Source organism: Phaenicophaeus curvirostris, chromosome 6 (genome assembly GCF_032191515.1).
Source record: "Phaenicophaeus curvirostris isolate KB17595 chromosome 6, BPBGC_Pcur_1.0, whole genome shotgun sequence".
Taxonomy (NCBI): Eukaryota; Metazoa; Chordata; class Aves; order Cuculiformes; family Cuculidae; genus Phaenicophaeus; species Phaenicophaeus curvirostris.
In genome coordinates, this window is record NC_091397.1 from 4,965,973 (window position 1) to 4,989,467 (window position 23,495).

Sequence of the window (23,495 nt, forward strand, 5' to 3'; positions counted from 1 at the left end):
AAATGTATACGTATGCCACTGACTTCTGAGCCCATGGACCTGCAGTTTTCACCAGTCATCAATGCTCTTCAAAGATAAATTAAGAAACAGTGCAAAATTGCAGGTTTTTATTGTTTCTTTTTTTTTAAGTTCTCTCTTCCAGGTGCTTGAGTTCAGAATTAACTTAGGAAAAAGCCCTCAAACAAACAGAAAAGCACTAAAAAAAACCCCTCAATAAACAAAAAATACTTGTATTTCCATGTGGCTCGTCACAGAGCGGGAACATTGGTCTTGGCGACAGCTTTCTTAAAGGGAGCTAGGTGGCTTGGGCAGAGAAGGTCATAGTCAAGTCCTTGTTTGACTGGACAAGGAAACATGGCTTGTTGAGAGGTGCCAGAATAGGGATTGGAGCAGAATTACAGGTCACTTTTTTAATGCTATTGCCTCTCTGGAACTTCTTTAACTCTGAAAATGAAATGGTAAGAAAGCAAGATTTATTCCTTAAGGAGTTATGTGCACATCTTTCAACCTTTCGTATTTCATCCAGACATGAAGATTTGTTAGAGCAATTATTTTTTAGAAAGATCTGAGACGCATTGTGTGTATGTGAAGAAGGATCAGTGCAGAACAAGTATTGCAGCAGACATAAACACTGTGCTTGTGACAGAAGGGAATCTGAAGGGCAGGAAAATCCAGGGACTGTCACAGAAAGGAATTTCAGTTTGAGCAGAGTCCTCCTGTGACTGATGGTGCCTCCTTAAGCCAAACGTGAACTTTGGAGATGCTGGAGTTGTCTTCTATGCAGGAAGAGCCAGCCTATAGTCTGCGTTCTGTAGGATGGTCTGAGATGCTCTTTGTATGAACAGGAGCAGTGACAGTGATAGAGAGCACAGAAATAATGTTTGTGCTTGTTCTTTGCGGACTGCCATACTCTGCACTGTACCTTCCGTGGTGACCTTGCTCACCAGCTGTGTGGCATTAACAGGGTCAGCTTCAGCAGCACACGCTAGGGTGGCAAAGCACCCAACAGCCTTGTAATGGGTCTGCAGGACATACCTGAACTTCATTTGTGGAGCAACAAAGAAAGACTGAAATATTAGAAATAATTAAGCTTACTGTAAAATGGTAGTACAAGAAAGCCCCTGTAGTGGCCAGAAATCATGGAAACATGTCTCTACTTAGCATATTAATTTGTGAAAGTGAACATGACTGATGTCAGTACAGTCACATTTTTGTAGTTAGTTTTTCTTGGATGTCTTTTATCCTTACTGTGCTTTAACTCAGGTACCTCATAGCGTCTTGCAATTAGCACCCGCTTTATATGCTGTATAAGACTCAATCACAGAGTCGTTTAGATTGGCAAAAACCTTTAAGATCATCAGATCCAACCACAAATGTAACACTGCCAGGTCTACCACTAAACTATGTCCCTAAGGGCCATGTTTAGGTCTTTAAATACTTCCAGGAATGGTGACTCAGCCACTTCCCTGGACAGCGTGTTCCAATGCCTGACAACTCTTCCAGTGAAGTAGTATTTTCTAATGTCCAATCTAAATCTTATTGCAACTTGAGTCTGTTTCCTCTCATCCTATCGCTTGTTATTTAAGAGAAGATACCAACATCCACCTCATTGCAACCTCCTTCCAGGAGTGATTCAGACCACAGGTGATGGTGGTGAGGTGATTCTGCATCTAGACACTTAGGGAAAAGTGCAGCAGGTGATTTTGTCTCACACATGCACGTAATGTTCCCACAGGCTTTGATGTAGGGAGACTCTTAAAAGCGTGACTCTGAATCCTACCTAAGGAGGCACCAACAGCACAGAAGCAGAAAGTGGCTCGGACAGGGTGACTCTGAACTTGTGGCATTCATCAAGGTCTACAAGGAGGGAAGAGAGAAAGAGCAAAAACACTAAAATCAGTGAGCTGCAAGATGGCAAACTTCAAACCCTGAGAAGTGGGAGACGTGACTTAGGGTTCTTACAAATGTAAACCTGAAAGTAAAAGAGGACGTGAGATAAGGTGACAGTTTTAACAGAGCTTTGTTTCGTTATGGAGGCAAGCACAGACTGTCCCAATTCAAATGCCCCATCCCTGGAGGTGTTCAAGGCCAGGTCAGATGGGGCGTTGGGCAGCCTGATCTAGTGAGACGTGCCCCTGGCCATCACAGTGGGCTGGAACTAACTGATCTTTAAGGTCCCTTCCAACCCAAACTATTCTAGGATTCTTTGAAATGAAGGATAGAAAATACAGTAATTCACTGACTTTGAGAAGTTTCTCCAGCACAAGAAGGAAGCCTGCAGAAAGTCTGACCTAGTTTCCCATAGAGATGATTTGAGCATGGATAAGGATAAAAGAATATTTTTGCTTCTCTGATATTTTGTTGTTGTTGGTTTTATTTTTTTAAAATGAATTTTTTATGTGCTGTGACTTGTGCTTGCTAGAACATGCGCTTACGAATGGCTGTGGGGATACGAAGCATCAGCGAGTGTTGTAGTTATGAAAGGAAGACAAAGGATTTGGTCTGCTGCTCAGCAGGAAGTCACCAACTTCTGACAGTAAAATAATTTATTAAAATGGGGGAAGGGAAGCTTGTATCAGTCTTTGGCAGAGACTTTAATTGAGAGCAGATGGGAAATTAAATCACTGAATGCTTAGTGGCTGGTGTGAAACTCTACAACTTCAGATCTGAGAGCTGTTACCTTTGACACCTTGGGAAAAGTAAATAAGCTTCTACAAAACCAGAAGAATGAACATGATACTCGGGCTGCCTTATTCATAATTTGTAATTTCAGTTTTCAGAAGGGAACACAGAAACATAAGTACTGGAAGAAACCCAGGAAACTGATACTATCCGGCAGATTTTTCCTCTCAAAGATAAACCATGTCAAAGAAACTGAACTCTCTCAGCCTGTCAGGTTACGGAAGTGAGTTAGGCTTCTTTAGCCTGGAGAAGAGAAGGCTTCAGGGAGACCTTATAGCTGCCTCCCAGTACTTTAAGGGGGCCTGCAGGAAAGCTGGAGAGGGTCTCTTTGTCAGGGACTGCGGCGATAGGACAAGGGAGGGTGGTCTTAAGCTGAAAGAGGGAGATACAGACTAGGTATCAGAAAGAAATTCTTTCCTGTGAGGGTTGTGAGGCACTGATGCTCCATCCCTGGAGGTGTTCAAGGCCGGGCTGGATGATGCTTTGAGCAGCTTCATCCAGTGGAAGGTGTCCATGCCCATGGCAGAAGGCTTGGAACTCTGATCTTTAAGGTCCTTCCCAACTCGAACCATTCTGTGAACTTGGTAAAAAGTAAAGGATAAACTGGTAGACTACCATAAGTTGCAGTGAAGCTTTTAAGATGCTAAAGTAGAAAAGTGTGGTCTGCATATAAACTGCTGTTAAATGGGGGCAGAAATCTGTGCATGATGCATTAGTAGCTCAGGGCCTTCTCAGGGATATGGCCACTGGGACTACGCAGCGTTCTGCTCTGGTGCTGGGCAGTCAGCAATGGCCTGGACTATACAGAGTCTGCAGGTACAGAAATAAGTCATATGGGATGATTCTACTAAAAATAGAAAGGAACCGGCTGAGCTTAATGCGTATTTTGAGTTTTTCATGCTACTTGATCAGAACACTTCATGATTTTTTTGGAATAGTCTGCTGCAAAAACTGAGAGGAAAGGGCAAGTAGTCGTGTTGCTAGACCCTAGAAAATCCTGAGATTTTTGTAGTAGTCTGACTTGACGCACAGCAGTAAAAGAGAAATATATGCCTGTTTACGCATTCCAATGTGACAGCTGATTCGTAAGAACGGTGAAGTCATCCCGCTGTACCCTGTTTTGGAAAGGCTGCTTCTGAACTGCTGTGTAAAGCTTTGAGCACTGAATTTGGATTTGAGAGCTTTCCAAGGAGGAGGGAGAAAGAAATCAGACCAGAAAAGCTGACCTACAGTGAAAGACTGAACAAATCGAGAACAACCTTTTTCCTGGGAGGGAGAAATCCTGATTTTTATTTATTTATTTATGTCTGTCCATAGTTTCTATGACTGATATGACTGCACCACTTCAACAGTTAGTTTGCTAACAGAAATCACAATAATGCTGGTATCAGCTTACATTTTTTAATATAGAAAAGGTGAGGTTAGTGTGTTGATGTGCTTACTTCTGCATGTAGTGAATCGTAAAAATCACTGAGGTTGAAAAAGACCTCTAAGGCCGTCAAGTCCAACCGTCAGCCCAACCCCACTGTGCCAAGCAAGTCAGTGTGTAGCTATGTGTCCTTGGTTTGCGTATGTAGGAGCAGGAGAGGTGCCAGATATTTGCCTTGTTTTGCAGCAGGCATGTGATCATGTACAGGGGTTTTCTGCTTTAGCTCTGTATTGTTTTGAGACATAAATTCAAATGCAGGAGTCTGTTTAGATGTTAGTAATTCATCAAATATGCTGGGACTGGGCCGAGGGAGCTAAAATGGGAAGGGAGAGGCTCTGTCCAAACTGATTGCATTCAGCCAATAGCCAGAAGAAAGCTTTTAAAATCACTTGTGCCATAGAATCATTAAGGTTGGAAAAGACCTCTGACATGATCCATCAGCCCAGTATCATCGTGCCTTCTAAACCTGAAATGCCTTATCTACATGTGTTTTGAACACCTCCAGGGATGGAGACTCTACCACTACTCTGAACAGCCTGTTCCAATGCTCGACAATGCTTTTGGTAAAGAATTTTTTCTTAATATCCCGTCTAAACCTCTCCTGGCACATTTGGAGGCCATTTTCCTTCATCCTATCAGTTGTTACTTGGGAGAAAAGACTAGCACCCATCTTCCTAAAACGTCTTTCCTAATCCCTGTATAGTCACTTCTTTTCCTTCCTTCCTTCCCACCTCTTCCTGCTGTGATGTTACTAAACATTACATATAACTGGCTATGTGAATCTCTGTAGTTGAAGAAGAAATCGAGTTTCAACATTGAAAAGCATCAGGTTCGTTGGTGCTACTGGAAGCACCTTGAATCTGGTCAAAGAAGAAAAGGAATCAATTCAGCTGTTGCTTAGAGCAGTGGCAGATCCCTTCCTTTTGAGAGAGTGTCTTTTCTTTTAGCCATATCAGCTGCTTTTTGCAGAATACCTGGAGGGGCTAATGGGAGGGAGGGTGCTCTGATACATCCTAGATTTGTGGTGCATTTAGCACACCCTTTAGTACTTTCAGTGAGTAGCTGCAGTTACGCAGCAGAGCACAGGGTTTAGGGGATACATTGGCTCATTTTGATGAAGCTCTTGGTGCAACAGCTGGTGATTAAGTCAACAGTAGTTTGCTGCTGTGCTGCCTACATCGTAGCTGGTGTAAAAGTCTTTAGAGTAAATCCAGTAAAAACTTTAGAGTTGGCTGTTGATCTTAGAATCACAGAATGGTCTGGGTTGGAAGGGACCTTAAAGATCGTCTGGTTCCAACCTTCCTGCCATGCGCAGGGACACCTTCCACTGGATCAGGTTGCTCAAAGCCTCATCTGGCCTGTTTTTGAACACCTCCAGGGATGGTCATCCACAACTTCTCAGGGCAGTCTGTGCCAGTGCCTCACCAACCTAACAGGAAAAAAAAAATCCTCCTAGTATCTAACCTAAATTCTCCCCTCTTTCAGCTTAGAATGGTTACCCCTTGTTCTGTACCTGCAGTCCCTGATCGAGAGCCCCTCCCCAACTTCCCTGGAGTCCCCCATTAAGTACTGGAAGGCTGCTATAAGGTTTCCTGGGAGCCTCCTCTAGGCTGAAGAACCCCAGCTTTCTCAGCCTGTCCTCGTACAGGTGGTGTTCCAGCCCTCTGATCATCTTTGTGGCCTCCTCTGGACTAGTTCTAACAGTTCCATGTCCTTCCTGGAGCTGAAGCATCTGATCTTAATATCTGAAGGAGTCGTGATTCTGGGAGCCGGGCAACCTTACTCTTCTTCAGTTCTGGATACACAATTAAGCAAATTGCAGATGTCTTTATGTATATTAGAGTAGTTCTACATAGAGCCAGTAATTGAGGAAGTGCCAAAATAATTGGAAAGGATGACAGGAAGGGTTCTTTACTCTATTTTGGGCTGTGAGGTTCAGGAAGAAGGAATTGAGGAAGCTGCTGAGAGGATGGGGGACAGAAATAACATTACAAAACACTACAGTGCAAGATACAGAAATGTGATACTGTTTGCTTTATGGAACACACCGGGGTGGTCCTGGCAGTATTGTAGCCGCTAAGAGTGGGCAAAGGAAATTCATCTTCTTTGGTGGGGAAGGAAACAAGCTGTGCTGAAGGTAGGGGTTGAGGGTGAAGACTGACATGGGGTGGGCAGGCAGAGCAGTTGAGGGGATCAGAGAATCACTAGGTTGGAAAAGACCCACAGGATCATTGAGTCAAACCATTCCACTAAACCATGCCCCTTGGCACCTCATCCACCTGTCTTTTAAACCTCTCCAGGGAAGGTGACTCAACCACCTCCCTGGGCAGCCTGTTCCAGTGCCCAATGACCCTTTCCGTGAAAAATATTTTCCTAATGTTCAGCCTAAATCTCCCCTGGCGGAGCTTGAGGCCATTCCCTCTTGTCCTGTCCCCTGTCACTTGGGAGAAGAGGCCAGCACCCTCCTCTCTACAACCTCCTTTCAGGTAGTTGTAGAGAGCAATGAGGTCTCCCCTCAGCCTCCTCTTTTCCAGGCTAAACACCCCCAGCTCTCTCAGCCGCTCCTCATAAGGCCTGTTCTCCAGCCCCCTCACCAGCTTTGTTGCTCTTCTCTGGACTCGCTCCAGAGCCTCAACATCCTTCTTGTGGTGAGGGGCCTAGAACTGAACACAGGATTCAAGAAGCGGTCTCACCAGTGCTGACTACAGAGGGAGAATAACCTCCTTGGACCTGCTGGCCACGCTGTTTCTGATACAAGCCAAGATGCCACTGATGTGTCACCTGGGCCACTGCTGGCTCATGAGTGCCTTAGTGTAGGGAAACTGAACTGTTTTCAGATTAAAAAGTCGAGTTGTAGACTTATTCCCTTTACCCCCTCGATCTGCTTCAGGGGTTCCCAGGCTGCTGTAGCCAAGCTCTTCTGCTTACAGCTACATTTTCCCCATCTTCTTACCCCGCTCTTCCCAGGCTGCTGTTGCTGCTGCTTCCCTAGCCCCACACAGAAGCCAGGGAAAGGGCCTGAGTATTGCTGTATCAGGCTCACATAAAGGGACTGAGGCATAATGCTGAAACATGTAAATAAAGGTATTGGGACATACTTGGTTATCTGGTTGTAGCGGTGTTGCAAGGTTTGTGTGTACCTTTCAGTTTGGATTATCTGCTCGGTCTTGATGAATAACATGTAATGTGTTTGTTCAGCTGCAGGAACTTTTTAATCTTTTTTTTTTTTTTTCCTTAGCTTTTCTCCCAGAAATAGGGAGAAATAATTCCGCCGTGGAGAAGTTTAGCAAAGATTTGATTGCGAGTGCATTTTTCGCTGGGAGAATACATTAGTGGTAGCTGGAAGAGGAGAGAACTGAATGTGCAGGATTAAGCTTGAGGCCCCAGCTTCCTGTATAAGGGGAGAGGAGCTCATGAATCTGAGGCACCAGCCAAGAGGAAAAAGGGTAATGGACAAACAGAGGCTGAGTGCGGTTTGCTGCGCTGTGCATCGGCTGTGACTGGGTGGGCTTCCTGCTGTGGGACAGAGGCGATGTTTGGGACACTGTCCTTGCAGAGCTGCCCATGTCACGTGCTTGAACGCAGGAGGTGAATGAGGGCGGCTCAGAGGTCTCTTGTGGTTTGAACAGTTTGCAAAGCAACAGGCGTTTGTTCCTGGGAGGGTTTAGGCAGAAGAGCTCTGCATATGAATTTTATTATTTAAGGCTAAAGCAAACGTTGAGAAGTAGGAAAATGGAAGTTCTTGGAAAAAGCAACACAAAGGCACTCGCTGCTCTGTAGTTGAAGGAGGTTTGTAGGAGGCTCCCAGCCTGGCTCTTGGACACCACAAAGCCAAGTGGCTCCAGAGTGCTGTTTCCAAAACCTCACTGGGACCTCACTTCCCTTCAAAAGCTCAGTTAGAAATGTGTGCAGCTCGCTTCTACAGTCTCTGATCTGAGAACTGATGACTAGAGTTAGCTAGCAGCTAGCTAACTGCAGCTAGCTTGCTGCATTCCAGGCACTACAGAGCGTCAGTGTCCTGTGGCTTGAACCTTGGATTTCTCTTTCTGTGAGGAATGTGAAGGGCCACCTTAAATCCAACCCGAAGTGAAATATTTGGATACCAGTAACGTAAGGGTAATTTTAAATGGATCTGTAATAAATTAGGTAAAGGACAAAACTTTCCATTTCCTAATCCCTTACTGTGATAATGAGTGGAGTATCGCAGCTTGTGTGGAACGTGATGCTTTGCAGAAGAGAAATTCAAAGATATCTTCAAAAGGTAGTTGGGTTGAAAGTTGACTAAAACTGTAGTTACAGCCATATAGTTAAATGAATAACAAATTTCTTCCAATCATCTTAATAAAAATGACTCTTTTGCCCTCGATGGGCAAAGCCCCTGGTATTGGTGGATGAGAAGCTCAACGTGACCCAGCAGTGTGCACTTGCAGCCCAGGAAGCCAGTCATATCCTAGGCTGCATCAAAAGCAGTGTGGCCACCAGGGCAAGGGAAGGGATTCTTCCCCTCTACTCTGCTCTCGTGAGACCTTGCCTGATGTCCTGTGTTTAGTTCTGGAGTCCCCAGCACAGGAAGGACGTGGATCTGTTTGAGTGAGTCCAGAGGAAGCCGTGAAAATGATCCAAGGGCTGGAGAACCTCCTGTATGAGGGCAGGCTGAGAGAGTTGGGCTTGTTCAGCCTAGAGAAGAGAAGGCTTCAGGGGGACAGAGCATCCTTCCAGTACTTAAAAGGGGGCTACTGGAAAACTGCAAGGGGCTCTTGATCAGGGAGTGCAGGGATAGGTTGAGGGGTTAACAGTTTTAAACTGAAAGAAGGCGGATTTAGATTTGATATTGGGAAGAAATTTTTTCCTGTAAGGGTGGTGAGGCACTAGCAGAGGTTGCCCAGAAAAGTCATGGATAACCCTGTTCCTGGAGGTGTTTGAGACCAGTTTGCATGAAGCTTTGAGCAACCCAATCCAGTGAAAGTTTTCCCTACCTCTGACAGAGAGCTTGGAACTGGATGATCTGTGAGGTCCCTTCCAACCTAAACCATTCCGTGATATCCCTCCCCATTCTGCTAATCGTTCCAGCAGAGACAAAACGTAGAAATGAAGCCAGAATTTGTTACATTTGTCCTTTATTCCGCAGACTGTAGTGCGTGTGCTCCTTTCTCAAAGGACACCTTGTCCAGTTCCTTGTTGATGGCTTCCTGGAAAAGATACTTGAAGTCTCCAGGGAATTGAACTCGGTGATACTGCCTTCTAACACAGTCTTGCCAGACGCAAACACAAATACTTGTATGGGAGCGGTATAATTGGACTCTTGCTTTCTGATTTCTGAAACATCTGGGTTCATATTCTGCAGTTTGTTTATTTTTATACAAGCCTAAGAAGGAATAAGAAGCCTGAGGCTGTGGTGGAACCATCAGACTGCAGAGTCAAGGCTTAAACAAGTAGCGCAGGATCGATGCGGCTGCCATTCTTAGAAGGACTTTTCTCTTCCTAGAAGTTTTCATCCTTTTAGCAGGCAGTTATTTTCTTCCTTCTGCTCCTTTATATAATTTTTGCTGCTGTATAGAGTTTTGCTTGTGGGATTTGGCCTTATTTATGTATTCTATTAATAATGTGGGCTATCGATGCCTACTCAAAATTGGGATTCTCTTGTCTTCTTTGTACAAACAAACCAGTTTTCATGAATAGCTGAAAGAATCGGTTCCCTTCCAGATTATAACTTTGAGTTGTGGACCAAAATGTATTATGCTCCTTGTTGTGGATATGGTAAGTGATTATCTTTCTTGATGGCAGTTGTAAAACTATATAAAACTACACAGTTTTGTTTTAGAATCGGTCTGATAAATGGTGAAATATCTTTATTACAGCTTAATTATGGAAACCAGGAGTTTATGACTTACCCTTGTTTAAATGTGTACGTGAATCTTTCAGAGTAGTAGGGCAAATATAGTGTTGTTTCTGGAGGCTTAAAAAGATGATTTGTTCTCTAATATTAAATTTTACATGTATTATTCATGAGGAGAGCAAAGCTGAAAGTTTTTTGGGTTTTTTTCTTCCCTCGGTGGAAATGAACTTGAAGAATACATTATCTGTATAGAGAACAAAAAATAACTTAAAGGACTCCGGTGCTTGCTAATATTGGAGAGATGCATGCTAGCGCTGTTGGAATTTCCTCAGGGAAAAAGAACGAGAATTCTGTTTAAAACAAGCACATACGATCATTGTATAATTCATACAATATTACTTGAATGCAGTTCCTAAGAAAAGTCAGGGCAATTCTCGTTAGAAGAGCTTTGTAGAATGACAAGATGACAGAGTGACTGTTTATTGAAGCTGCTTTAAACTCCGGGTGTAGGAATTATTCCCTCTCTGGTTTGGACACAGGGCTGGACTGCGGAGTTGTGTTACTTGTACCACTTTCAAGCTGGCTTTTCCAGCTGTGTGCATATGCATGCGATGTGTTCGTGCATGTATGTACATACTGCTCATTTATGAAGGCAGGGAAAATGTGTGTGAGCTCTTCTATGGCATGTAAATGGAATTTGGAAAAACAATTAAAGCCAGGTAACATTGCATAATAAAATAAATTCTTTCAGTATGGAGTATTTCAAACCTGGGGCACACTCATGTTTGTAATTATTTCCTGCTGTCCTACCACTCTAAACAAGAAGTATAAGCCAAGTGACATCACGTTTAGTGATCTTCTTCAGTTGTACTTTTCAGTGTACTTTTCTCGTTCCCAGATCACGCTTGACTTAGTTGCCTGAAATGACTCTAGGAAAAGAACGACCCAAGTTGCATGTTCAGACAAGAGCTCTCAAGATATATTTTTCCATTGCCTTACTCAAATCTTATGCAACAATTAGCTGTAATTAGTAATAACCAAACACCTCTTATTTTTTTTTTTGGGGAGATGTAACTTAAACTTACTGAAATGTGAAGGACCTCATCTAACAGTACTTCCTGCACCTTTAATGTAGCTTCTAGAATACATTGTATAAAACAGTGGGTGATACCCTGCAGGAATTTATGCTATTTGTGATAAGGGAATAAAGTTAGGATGTTACAAGCCAAGTACTCCTTTTGACCTTATTGTTAAATTGTATGAGCATCTCTCAATTTTTAATATATATTCAGCCCCAAGCTCCTAATGAAAGGCTCTGTGTGCCTTTACCTAGGAATAAAAATTAAGCAAGAAATATTTTGAGGGTGGTTTTTTGTTTGTTTTTTTTTTTAACCATGGGTTTAAAAAGTTCTGTAGGCAAAGTACTGTGACAGAAATCATATGAGGCCACTTGTCCAAAAAAAATGGGAATTCAGAGTGGAGCAGAAAGGAGAGTAGCTCTCTTCAGAACTTAACTGGGTGTCTTGATTGGTGGGACTGACATTTTTCACTTTGCTTGCTGTACGTATGTCGTATTAAGAAGTATAGTCCAGTATTGTCTCTTGTCACTTGATCCAAAGTTGTAAAGAAACCTAATTCTGTGTCCCTAGTTGTTGCTTGGAGCAGCTAGTATCTTCTGGCTTTACTTGGAATTTTTGTACTGTCTTTCCATTTAACGGAAGTATCCAAAATTTGCGGTTGTAAAAGAGAAACTATATTTTTAGCTTTTTTTTTTTTACATATTCCAGCCACATTCCTTATTGTTTGCTATGATTTTTCCAATGGCAAAACACAAACAGATACAGATGTTTATAGCATAAGCAGAAGAGCAGGAGAAACATTGCAGGTTTGTAGAACTTGGATTTTTTTTAATGTTATTCGTGAAGATGCATTTCTCTTTGGGGCTGGACAGAAGACAGAAGGTAATGGTCGAAGCTTAAAACCTGTGGCCAGAAGGCAGACACAAAGATTACACAAAAGTTGTAGTTTCCTCACATTGTAATCAATGGGGTGAAGCACATTTGAACATGCACCTTGTTGAAGGTGTTTGAGAATTGTGCTCATCCTTCATTAAAGGAGGGGTTTAAACAGCTCCTTCAGTGCTTGGGCTTACCTATAAATGTACACTAGCTGATAAATAAGATCTTTGAATAACTAGATTTTCTTAAATGAGAAAAAACCATTAAGTTTTGTGGATAATGCGCTTTAAGTACTGTATAACTCAGTGTCCAAGGCATCTTCTGTATGGAAAAACTTTCCACTTTTACCTCTTGGTTAGAGGAAGGAGGAAAAGCAGAGGAAAAAAATGCTGTTAAAGTCCATCCAGCAGCTTTGCCCTGGTTGTGTAAGCTCTTTTCTCTTGCTAATTGTGTTGTGATCGCTGCATGCGTAATATTTTCAGCAAATAATCTTCTATGAAATGTTTTGTCATCAGACTTTTCTGTACCGTTATGTTTTTCTTGCAACATAGCATGGGGAAGTCACTGGAGACCCCAAGAATTCTGGAAGCTGCGGTGGACTCAGCAGCTCATTGTGGGTGCAAGAGATGTCTGGTGTTCCCCATTCAGCCTTGCTGAGGGACCTCACGTTAAGCCCTGAACAACTCCAGGGATGGGGCATCCATCACTATTCTGGGCAACCTATTCCAGTGCCTCACTACCCTCACAGTAAAAAAATTCTTCCTAATAACTAAACTAAATCTCCCCTCTTTCAGCTTAAAACCGTTTCCCTTTCATCCTATCCCTGCACTTCCTAACCATCCCCACCTTTCCTGTAGACCCCCTTTAGGTGCTGGAAGGCTGCTGTCAGGTTTCCTTGGAGCCTTCTCTTCTCTAGGCTCAAGAACCCCAACTTTCTCAGCCTATCCATATGTATTTAGGAAACAATTGCATTGATATGGGTAGTGGAGGAAAAGGATTAAATGAAGGGGTTGTTTTGCAGCATTTCTTAGAATAAGCAAACTTGGATTATTGCTGGTGTTGGCCAACTCCACTGACTTACAGGAAAGGCTACAGAGGCCGGGTGGGGGATGGTGATCTTTCCCCTAGCTGTGGATGTTTGTAATACAAACAGCTGAGCTATTCATGAGGGGCTCTCAGCAGAGGAAAGAAAAAAACAAAATGGCATTTTTAGGGTGGGTACCAGTGTAGACAAATCGGATGGATTATGCCCTACAAGTGCTTATCAGTTTGGCTTTGTAAATGCTACCTGTGTTCAGCTGGGCTGATGACTAAGGTACCAGGAGGCTACAGAGAATATACATAGTGATACTTTTGGAGTTATAATGATACCACCCAAGCAACATCCCACCACTCGCTTCCTGGGTCTTGATAGGAGGTTTTTGGCAGCGTGTGCCTCGACCGTGCTTGGCCCTTACTTTGTTTATTTTGTAGGGCTGGGATTCCTTGCATGTGTCAGGACTGCAGGAGGGGACTCCTGCTTCTGTTCGTGCACACTTATTACTGGCACAAAGCTCTTCAGCAGAAAGGAGACCATCTTCATGGTATTGCAGGAGTTAGCTCCAGAGTTGTACTGCTGATCTGCGTTAAATTTTGGTCTGGGAAAATCATGTTTGGTCATGCATTTCTCTTGTCATATTTTCCTATGTCCCCAAGGAAAATGTGACCAGGTAGAAAAGGTGTTAATGAATCAAGCCATTGTGTAGCTGTGTGTCCTTGGTTTGCGTATGTAGGAGCAGGAGAGGTACCTTATTTTGCAGCAGGCATACAGTCACGTACAGTGCTTTATTGCTATTGCTCCGTATTGTTTTGGGAGTTGAATTCAAGTGCAGAAGTCTGTTTAGATGTCAGTAATTCATCGAATATGCTGAGACTGGGCCGAGGAAGCTAAAATGGGAAGGGAGAGGCTCTGTCCAAACTGATTGCATTCAGCCAATAACCAGAAGAAAGCTTTTAAAATCACTTGTGCCATAGAATCATTAAGGTTGGAAAAGATTTGATCCGGTCCAACCGTCAGCCCAGCATCACGCTGCCTACTAAACCGTGTTCCAAAGTGCCACGTCTACATGTTTTCTGAACACCTCCAGGGATGGAGACTCTACCTCTACCCTGAGCAGCCTGTTCCAATGCTTGACAACCCTTTTGGTGGAGAAATGTTTGCTGATGTCCAGTCTAAACCTCTCTTGGTGCAACTTGAGGCCATTTCCTCTTGTCTTGTCACTTCTTGGGATAAGAGATCAACACCCACCTCAATGCAATCTCCTTCCAGGTAATTGTAGAGGAAAGGCCGTGCTACAGCGCAGCACATAAAATTATTTGAGCCAAAAGGGATGATTAGGCTGGTAGGATGAACAATGTGCAGAACTGTGGCAGGGGTGAGCATCTGAGGTAACATATATCTCAGTGCAGGTTTTGCTGCATACAGTGGGCTATCCCAGAGGCACCCATCATCCACTTTCCAATTCAAAATTATTGTTGCTGTTCCCCTCTCCTGCCTTTGAGTTACGACCCCCATTGCAGCGAGTTTGCTTTGTGAACATCTGTGGGCATCTGGACTGCAGGCTGGCAGAGCATGAGTTAATCTGTGCTGCTCAGAGAATGGAAAGTACCGAAAGGGAGCAATTCTCAGTGCTGTTGCTGGTGGGGATCTCTAAGGTTAGAGCTTATTGTTTTGGGGAGAGGAGAAGGGGCGAATCGTAAGGTCCCTTCTGACTCAACCCATATTATGGTTCTATGATCTTCAGTTCTTATACAGCAGTTCATGCTGTCTCATGGCTTGTGTGTAAAATAGCAAGTGAGTAGCTGTCTGCTTTATGGGAATGTGAGACGTTCAAGCATGGGTACTGAGTTGTGTGCATTCCTTTTAGTACAAAGTTTAGGATATTTCAAATAAGGCAAAAGTACTTAATGTTCTGGGTATTTGGAGAAGCAATTAAACATGTCAGCAGCTGTTTCAACACGCAACTGAACTGTGTCAGCCTGGTAGAGGCATCCAAGGCCTTGTTTAAGGCACCAAAATGCTTTTTAAAAACTCCTCTCTCGCTAAGCTTAACGGAATAAGAAAAGTGAATTTATTTTCTTGTTTTATTAGCTGAACTTCTAAACAGACAATAAACCGTGGCTTTGTTCCAGAAAGGAATTGCTGGAAGTTGGGCAAGTTTTGCTGCCGTTTTTTTGTCAAGACTGCATTAAGTCTATGATACAAATTTTCCAGTTTCCTGTATCTTTTGTTTTGTTCATACACTGAAAGCTAAAACTAGAATATCGTATTTCCAGGTGGGAATGTGCTGCTTTTAATATTCTGGGAATGCTGAGTGGGTAAAATAATCTTGAGTCCAAAGTACAGGGTCAGAAGAGCTGGGAATAAATATTTTACAATTTATTTCTTGGGGTCAGTTGAAAATACACTTAATATTAAGTAGTGCCAGCAATCCATGCTGTTACAGTGACTGCTGGCATTGTTTCGGTGCCTTATGCACTGTTGATAGTTACCATTTCAGGCTTTTTAATTCTTAATGTGATATATTGCACTTATCTTTATATATACATATAAAGATAATGGGATTGCTGAACAGGGTAAGTTGAATGCTTCCTTAAAGGTAGATTTGATGCTTAGATCAGCTTTGTGTTTTGCTGCAAGGTACACGCCTAGCCAGTGGGGAAATTCACACCTGTATATCAGACTCTTGGACGTTTTTAAACAGAATCATAGAATGGTTTGGGTTGGAAGGAACCCTAAAAATCACCCGGTTCCAGCCTCCCTGCTATGGGCCAGGACACCTCCCATGGATCAGGTTCCTCAAAGCCTCATGCAGCCTGGCCTTGAACACCTCCAGGGATGGAGCATCCACAACTTCTCTGGGAAATCTGTGCAAGTGCCTCACCACCCTCACAGTCAAAAATTTCTTCCTAGTATATCTAATCTAAATCTCCCCTCTTTCAGCTTAAACGATGATGTCAAATGTATATTGGTTCTGGCTGTTCCTTCCTCTGTAGTCAGAGGTTATTTTTGTAGTTGATGAGGATTCAGATAGACGTTGAGATGTTGTACTTACTACAAGTACATGACGCTTGTCTTTCAAAGATGACAGTGTGTATCCTACTGGCCTTTCAAATACACCCTGGGGGAGGAGGAGTTGGAAAGCCAAGGAGAGAGGGCTTGTGCTTCACCAGCGCAGTCACAGAATCATTTAGGTTGAAGTAGACCTTTTTAGATAATTAAATCCAACTGTAAACCTAACACTGCCAAATCCACCACTAAATTTTAGGTAATTATTAATGAGAATTTGCCATACACCTTTGTGGGGTGTTTTTACTTAACCTCTTCCGTAGCTGCTCTGTTCCAGGGAGGTGAGCTGCAGCATAAAACTCTCTTCAGAGATACCTGGCAGCACTGCTGTTCTGCAGGTGACACTTCCACTGAACTGAAAACCTGCTGTGGTTGATGTAATTACTTCAGATTTAATATAATTACTGGATATGTGTAGAACTCGCTGGAAACGTAAGTTCATCAAAATTCTTTCTAGCTTAACTGGTAAGGGCAGATGTAGTAGCCTGAAGAAAAAGAGCAGCAAATCAGCTTGCTAACGTTTCTCTCTCTGTAATATGCACTTGCATTACATGTCTCTAAACATTGAAAATGTTTAATAAAAATGAATTTATGTAGGGTGATCTAAGGTTGGGTAAAGACTACTCCATGAAAGCTAAGGCTGGAGAAGAAATTACTTAGGCAACAGTTCTTAAGGTCAGATTCTGTCCTAGCAGATACATTGAAGCATTGTAGACTGCTGCTTGAGAAATGCCTGCAACTGAAGATGCAAGAATTAGGTTTTTTAATCAAAATCTGATGTTTTAATTTTGCTCCTAGAAGCACTGAATTCAGATATACTGCTGAAGTGTTATTAGCCCTGAGTGAGCTGTGACTTGTTCAAGAGCGCTTTTAGTTGTTAGAAACAGCTGTTACTTGTAGATTACATTAATGACGGAAGGAAAGATGATACAGTGATTTAGTGAAAGTCGGGGTTTTGTAATACAGAGGTATTTGAGGAGGGGCAGGGAGGAACAGGGCAAAATAGTAACTGATCCAAATAACTACATTTAAATCAATGTCTTTTTGAAGTTATGCAACTTCTGGTTTTCTTCTAAATAAAGTAAGTAAATATTTCATCAGTAGTTACGCATGTTTACCATGATCATGCATGATGATCTGAGGGCTGGAGCACTTCACAAAGAAGGACAGGCTGAGACAGTTGGGTTTGTTTAGCCTAGGGGAGAGAAGGCTCTTGGGAGACCTTAGAGTAGCCTTCCAGTACTGAAAGGGGCTGCAGGGAAGCTGGGGAGGGGCTCTTTATCAGGGAGTGCAGGGGTATGACGAGGCGGAATGGTTTTAAGCTGAAAGAGGGGAGACTTAGATTAGATGTTATAGAATTTTTTCCCTGTGGGGATGTTGAGGCGCTGGCACTGGTTGCCCAGAGAAGTTGTGGTTGCCCCATCCCTGGAGATGTTTAAGCTAAGGCTGGATGAGGCTTTGAACAGTGTGATACAGTGGAACATGTCCTGCCCGTGGATGATCTTTGAGGTCCCTTCCAACCCAACCCATTCAATGATTTTATGTTCCTTACTCCACTGAGACCAAGTCCTTTCCAGAAATTACATGGTTTAAATGGCTTTCATTCTATAAAACATGTTACCAGAAACACTATTGTTTTAAATGTGTACTTTCTTGCAGAGTGGATGTTTTATGAGAACTGCACTCAGTATCCACAAAGTAACAGTGGGCTGGGAGAAATAAGTCATAATCAGAGATAGGAGTCAAAGGAGCTACAAGGCATCCTGGTTTTAATTCTTATTATTAGGGGTGTATCTTTTGGGGAGCAGACTTTCTGAATGAGCAGTTTCCCTGGCAAGGATGGGAATTGTAGCCTGTCTGAAAATGTCTCCAGGGAGTGAACAAAGAATTCATAAGGTGAAATAGAGAAACAAAACTTTTTTCATAGAATCATAGAATAACCAGGTTGGAAGAGACCCACCGGATCATCGAGTCCAACCATTAAATTTTCCCTGCGAAGGAGCAGTCTTAAACAGCATTTCTACAAGATGAATCCATTACAGCAGAGCTGTTTCTAGGAAAGAGAAGAAAGCTCACAAAAATAGACTGATTCTTTAGATTTAATGTCTTACTGAAGTATTTGCTGCAAAAAGTACAGTTGGGAATGTTGCTGTCTCTATGGGAACATCTTGCAGCTATATTTAGGAAAAGTAAATTAAGCTTGTTCTACTCAGATGAACAGGGTTTTGGTAAGGCTTTTGTTGGGGGGTATAGAAGTATTTTTGAAGGGAAAGAGAGTAGAGGAACTTATTCTACATTTGGGTTTGGTGAATCATGCACCTAATACTTTTCATATCAAAACCAGTGCCGAAACCTGTGTTACTCTGTGTTGGGTCAGCCCATTTGCAGTGAGAGGCAGGAAGAGTTGGCACAGTGTTTGGAGCCAAACCTTGGGCTGTGAATTTGGTCATTGGAGGGGGAGGCAGGGAAACCCCAAACACACCTTTGTTCAACAGAACAAACTGGCTTAGGAAGTAAGCCGATGTGGTGCCCGGCAATGTTTCTTCAGGTGTGGATCACACTTTGACTTGTAAAATTAATTGATCAGATACAATATGAGTGTCAGGTGGATAGCTTAGAATCATCAAATCATCAGATGGTTCGGGTTGGAAGGCATCTTAATGATTATCCAGTTCCAGCCCCTCTGCCATGGGCAGGGATACCTTCCAGCTGATCAGGTTGCTCAGAGTTTGGTGGTTTACACATTGTGCAGTGCCTGCATGGCACAGAAGGGGCTTTTGCAGCTCTTCAGTAGCTTCATACAGATTTCATGGCATAAGTTCTTGAGGAAGATGTGGCCTGAGATTGCAGAGGCCACGTGTGTGTTTGTGCATATGCAAGTATCCGTCTGTACATTTGGAATAAGAAAACATACTCTGCTAAAGTGCTTCTCTTTAGCTTGTACTTTACTCTTTTTTTGTTTAATTTACGTTTTGATAGGAACGGTTGGACTCGATGATCCGGTGGGTCTCTTCCAACCTGGTTATTCTATGATTCTATGATTCTATGACATTGGTTCAAAGACTTGGGTTGTTTTCTTGTTATTATACCAGCTTTGAATTAAATGGATGTTTGGAGCAGACAGGTAACTGCTTTGGTTGTGTGATGGCTTCAGATGCCGCCTGTTGCTCGCTCCTATCTGCTTCTCTTGAGTTTTAGCTGCTTGGCGTTGGACCAGTTGTTCTTTTCTGCCTTTCCCACCATGTTACACGTAAGCACAACCCAAGGCAGAGCTGATCGGATACTGTACATATTTTCGCTCTATAAACACTTGCTTGTTTACATTTGCTTCATTGCTGTTTCTGACTCTAATCCTCTCCTGATGCCAGAGGGTATCGGCCGTGACTAACGCACTCGGAGATACTGCCGTTTGACCCCATGAGCTGCTTGTATTTCCATTTGTTTGCTTCTCCTTTGCCTTCTCTCCCAAGCATTTAACAAATGATTATTAAATATCTTCCAAGATTTAAGAGGCCAACCAGGGAGCAATGCAGAAGAGTCGAGATGCACGAAACATATGGTCTGGTTGCTAATTCTGTTTGTTACTTTACAGTTGAAGACAAACTTCAGTGCTGCACATAAATGAAAATACAACAATCTACTTTTTTTACAAATAGGTTTTTCCTCTACAAAATTCTCTCAGTTCTGATCTGCTGTCGCAGCTTGATTGTAAGCTGTTGCTAATATTTGGCAAAACCTTCTTAAAATAAACCCTCTTACATACGTGCAGTTACTGCTCGCTTAGTATCACTAACTTAGCATTGCAGATTTTCCACCTTTAAACTCCCAGGTCTTTGATCCAGCTTCACAAACCCATGACGTTAACACCAACGTTGCGAATGCATCGAATTCTTTTTATCAGCAGAAAAGGCCAGTTTGGATTTGCAGGGCTGCATCTGCTGGTGAACTTTGTGCAGTCTGCCTTTTTTTATTTTTTTGTTTTCCTCTTTTACTAGAAGAAAGGTTGGTTTGTTGGCTGCCGGCTCGGGGCGGGACAGGAATGTAATGCATGCACAGACTGCGCAGAATTTCCTGTTCCAGTGCCGCGCCAAACCTCGGTGCTGGGAAAAACTCCAGAGTGAGCAGCTCGGTCTTTGCTCAAACAACAAAGAAATGCTGCAGTTTCTGAGAGGCTTCCATTTTTCTTTCTTTCTTTCTTTTTTTTTTTAAAGAAAATAGATATTTTTTTTTAAAGAGATTCTTCATGGTGTGCTACTGCTTTAAATACATCAGAGCCTACATATCCCTGGCTCATATCAGAAATGGTGTTGTCAGCAAGAGCTGGGAAGGGCTTGTGCCCCCGTACTCAGTGCTGGTGAGGCCACATCTTCAATCCTGTGTTCAGTTTTGTGCCCCTCACTACAAGAAAGACATTGAGGGACTGGAGCCTGTCCAGAGAAGAGCAGTGAAGCTCGTGAAGGGGCTGGAGCACAGGAATTATAGGAGCAGCTGAGGGAACTGGAGTGTTCACTCTAGAGGAGGCTGAGGGAAACCTTATTGCCCTCTAAAACTGCCTGAAAGGAGGTTGTAGTGAGGTGGGTGGGTGTTGGTCTCTTCTCCCAAGTAATAAGCAATTGGAATGGCCTCGAGTTGTGCCAGAGGAGGTTTAGATTGGATATTACATAAAATTCTTTTACTGAAGGAGTGGTGAAGCATTGGAAGAGGCTGCCCAGGGCAGTGGTGGAGTCTCCATCCATGGAGGTTTTCAAAAAAATGTGTAGACATGGCACTTCAGGCCATGATTTAGGAGGCACAGTGGTGTTGGGCTGACAGTTGGACTTGATCTTGGAGGTCTTTTCCAACCTTAATGATTTTATGATTCCATGATATTTCTTCTATGCTGTTTGTAGATTACTGAGGCAGAGACAACACATGAAGCTTAGTGAAGCACAACTGAGAGATGGTTCCATAACATCACTGCAAAAAGTTATGCTTATTTTGTAGCATAATACCTCTCCATAATGTAGCCTGCCTAGTTCAATTAGATTTGTTTTCCATCTAGTTAAAATCTGCAGTAAACTTTTGGTACTGGAGCTACTTACTCATAATTGGCTGTATTTTATTTTGCTCTTAATCTGTTTTGACGCATCACTTTTGCATTGCTTGGGATTTTACTTCAGAAGTGAAATATTTTGGTTTAGCAAAAGGAAAAAACTTTAGAGTTTGACCACTTCTTCCAGTGAACACTGAACCCCAGTGCTGCGACCTTGCCTTCTGTAGTGTGAAAGTGAGATGCAAGGATATATTTCTTTTTAATTTTTAGCTTTGTTTTCAAGTGGTTCTGGTCCTTTGTACGTGTGGCAGCTCTGTTACCCTTTCAGACTGTTAGCTGATGGCAGAGTGACTGGGGGTGTGGCTGCTCATTTGTTTTATCTTCTAATTTCTTTTTATTTTTTAAGCAGATGTATGTTTTGAGAATTTATATCCGTAGGTTCCTTTGGAACATATGAAGTGCTGTTGCTCTTCTCCAAAAAAGCAAGTGGTAGGAAAAGAGTTTGACTGCAAACTCTGTGTGTGTGTATAAGCACATTAAAAAAAAAAAAAAAGTTGTTTATCTTTTTAGTGCCTTTTTTAGTGTGTTCAGCAGTTACGTATTCCTGTGGGAGAAGGGTCAGCCTTGTAAAGCAGGGCACCCTGTTACAGGCCCTTGATCCATGCTTGCAGGATGCCGCATGCTGACCAGGTGGGTGGATGCCAGTGCAGGACTGGTCCCATGCACAGCTTGGTCTGTACCTCTGAGTAGAACCCAGGGAAGGCTGGATGGGCACATTCAGCTCCATTTTAAACACTCTTCAGCTATTTACACAAAAGGTGAAAGTAGAGCAGCTCCCCAGCTCATCTTGCTGGAGGAGTTACTGGAATGTTGCTGGAGGTGGACATCTAACTTCTTTCATATTCTCCGTTTTCTGCCCGGCTGTTGCAATGGCAACTGATACAGGCACAAAAAAGAAAGTGCCTAAGTGTTAATTAGTTTCTTCCTGGATCACTTGGAGACGTACTTGTCAGTCCTTTGGAGATAGAGATCTACATGTACTGTCTCTTGAAAGTGGAAGTGGTCTCAATGTAACCCTGTCACCTTGTCAAGCACTGGAACAGGAAAGGAGCTGGCCAAGATCCGTGGTATTTAATTTGAAATTGAAGGTATTTCACTTGGAGCATAGTTCAGCAGGTTAATTGGGTTGTTAAAATGGTTTTTAACTTTTCGGCTTCATTATTGAATGTGGATGCCCCTGAAGCAGTGGATTTGCCATCAGTCTTCAAGCTGAACAAATGCAAGGAATTGGGCTTTGATAGATACATGTAGCATTTCCTAGTAGTAACCCTCCTAACTTTTTGAATGCTGCAACACTGCAAGACAGCATAAGTGTTTAAGTCATGGCTTATATGCGTATGATATCAAAGTTATGCCATCATACATATGTATGTCCAACCAAGCCTTGGTGTGCAGGCTGAAGTGTACCAACTGCTTTTTGGTTTTGGAATTTGCCTTGAGATCCATGGGGTTTATGTGGTGTTCTGAGCCTTTTTGTGGTTTCTTATCTCTCCTGGGCAGTTAAGAGGCTTTGTGTACAGTTGCTGGATATAACATTTACTGTCTGCTTGCATATCATGGTGAATCGTAGCCCTGTACAGAGCGCACAATGTCAAGTTCTCAGGCGTGTTAAAAAAAGCAGCTTCAGAATTTCACTACTTTTGATCTTTAGAAAATGAGCATGCAGCAAAAGTGGCAGGTATTTCATTCACCCTGATATAAGGACTGCAGTAAATAATTGATGAAGGGCAAAAGAAGGTTTTTGCTTTAAGCTGCTGCAACAAAAATGTTTCTAAAGCTTTGTTTGGTCAGGTAGAGGTATTTTTTTTTTTGCTTTGTACAGCTTCAGCTGTTTTGAATTAACATTCATCCCAATTTTTCTACTTTTGTCCTAGGTATTGTGTGGAAGTGTACTTTTATAGGACTTTTCACAGGTGTGAAAAGCAAACTGTAGTGTTCTGACACCTGCTAGATAGTTTCTTTTTGAGTGAGATAAGCTGTTAGAATCAGTGATTAAGGTTGGAAAAGACCTTTTTCAGATCATCCAGTCTAACCATCAGCTCAGTGCTACCGTGGCTACTAAGCCATGTGTCAAAGTACCATGTCTACATGTTTTCTGAACCCTCTCCAGAGATGGAGACTCCACCACTTCCCTGGGCAGCCTGTTCCAATGCTTCACCACTCTCAGTAAAGAAATTTTTCCTAGTACCCAGTCTAAACTTCCCCTGGTGCAACTTGAGGCCATTTTCTCTCATCCTGTCTCTTATTACTTGAGAGAAAAGACCCACACCTGCCTCGCTATAACCTCTTTTCAGGGAGCTGTAGAGGACAATATGGTCTCCCCTCAACTTGCCTTTCTCCAGATCAAACAATCGCAGTTCCATCGGCCATTCCTCGTAACCCTTACACTG

The 23,495-nt window shown here is 42.8% G+C and overlaps 1 protein-coding gene across 4 annotated transcripts in view; it reads left to right on the forward strand.

Moving 5' to 3' along the window:
• Positions 1–23,495, forward strand: part of CTDSPL (CTD small phosphatase like) — a 93,788-nt gene that overhangs the window by 23,351 nt on the left and 46,942 nt on the right. Inside the window, exon 1 of one of the 4 annotated variants that reach the window (XM_069859231.1) lies at positions 9,721–9,868. The exons of the other annotated variants lie outside the window; for them this stretch is intronic. Coding sequence (XP_069715332.1) covers positions 9,841–9,868 — 28 coding nt within the window. The 5' untranslated portion in view covers positions 9,721–9,840. Of the gene's footprint in view, positions 1–9,720; positions 9,869–23,495 lie in introns of those variants that run through there. 4 annotated transcript variants of the gene reach the window in all.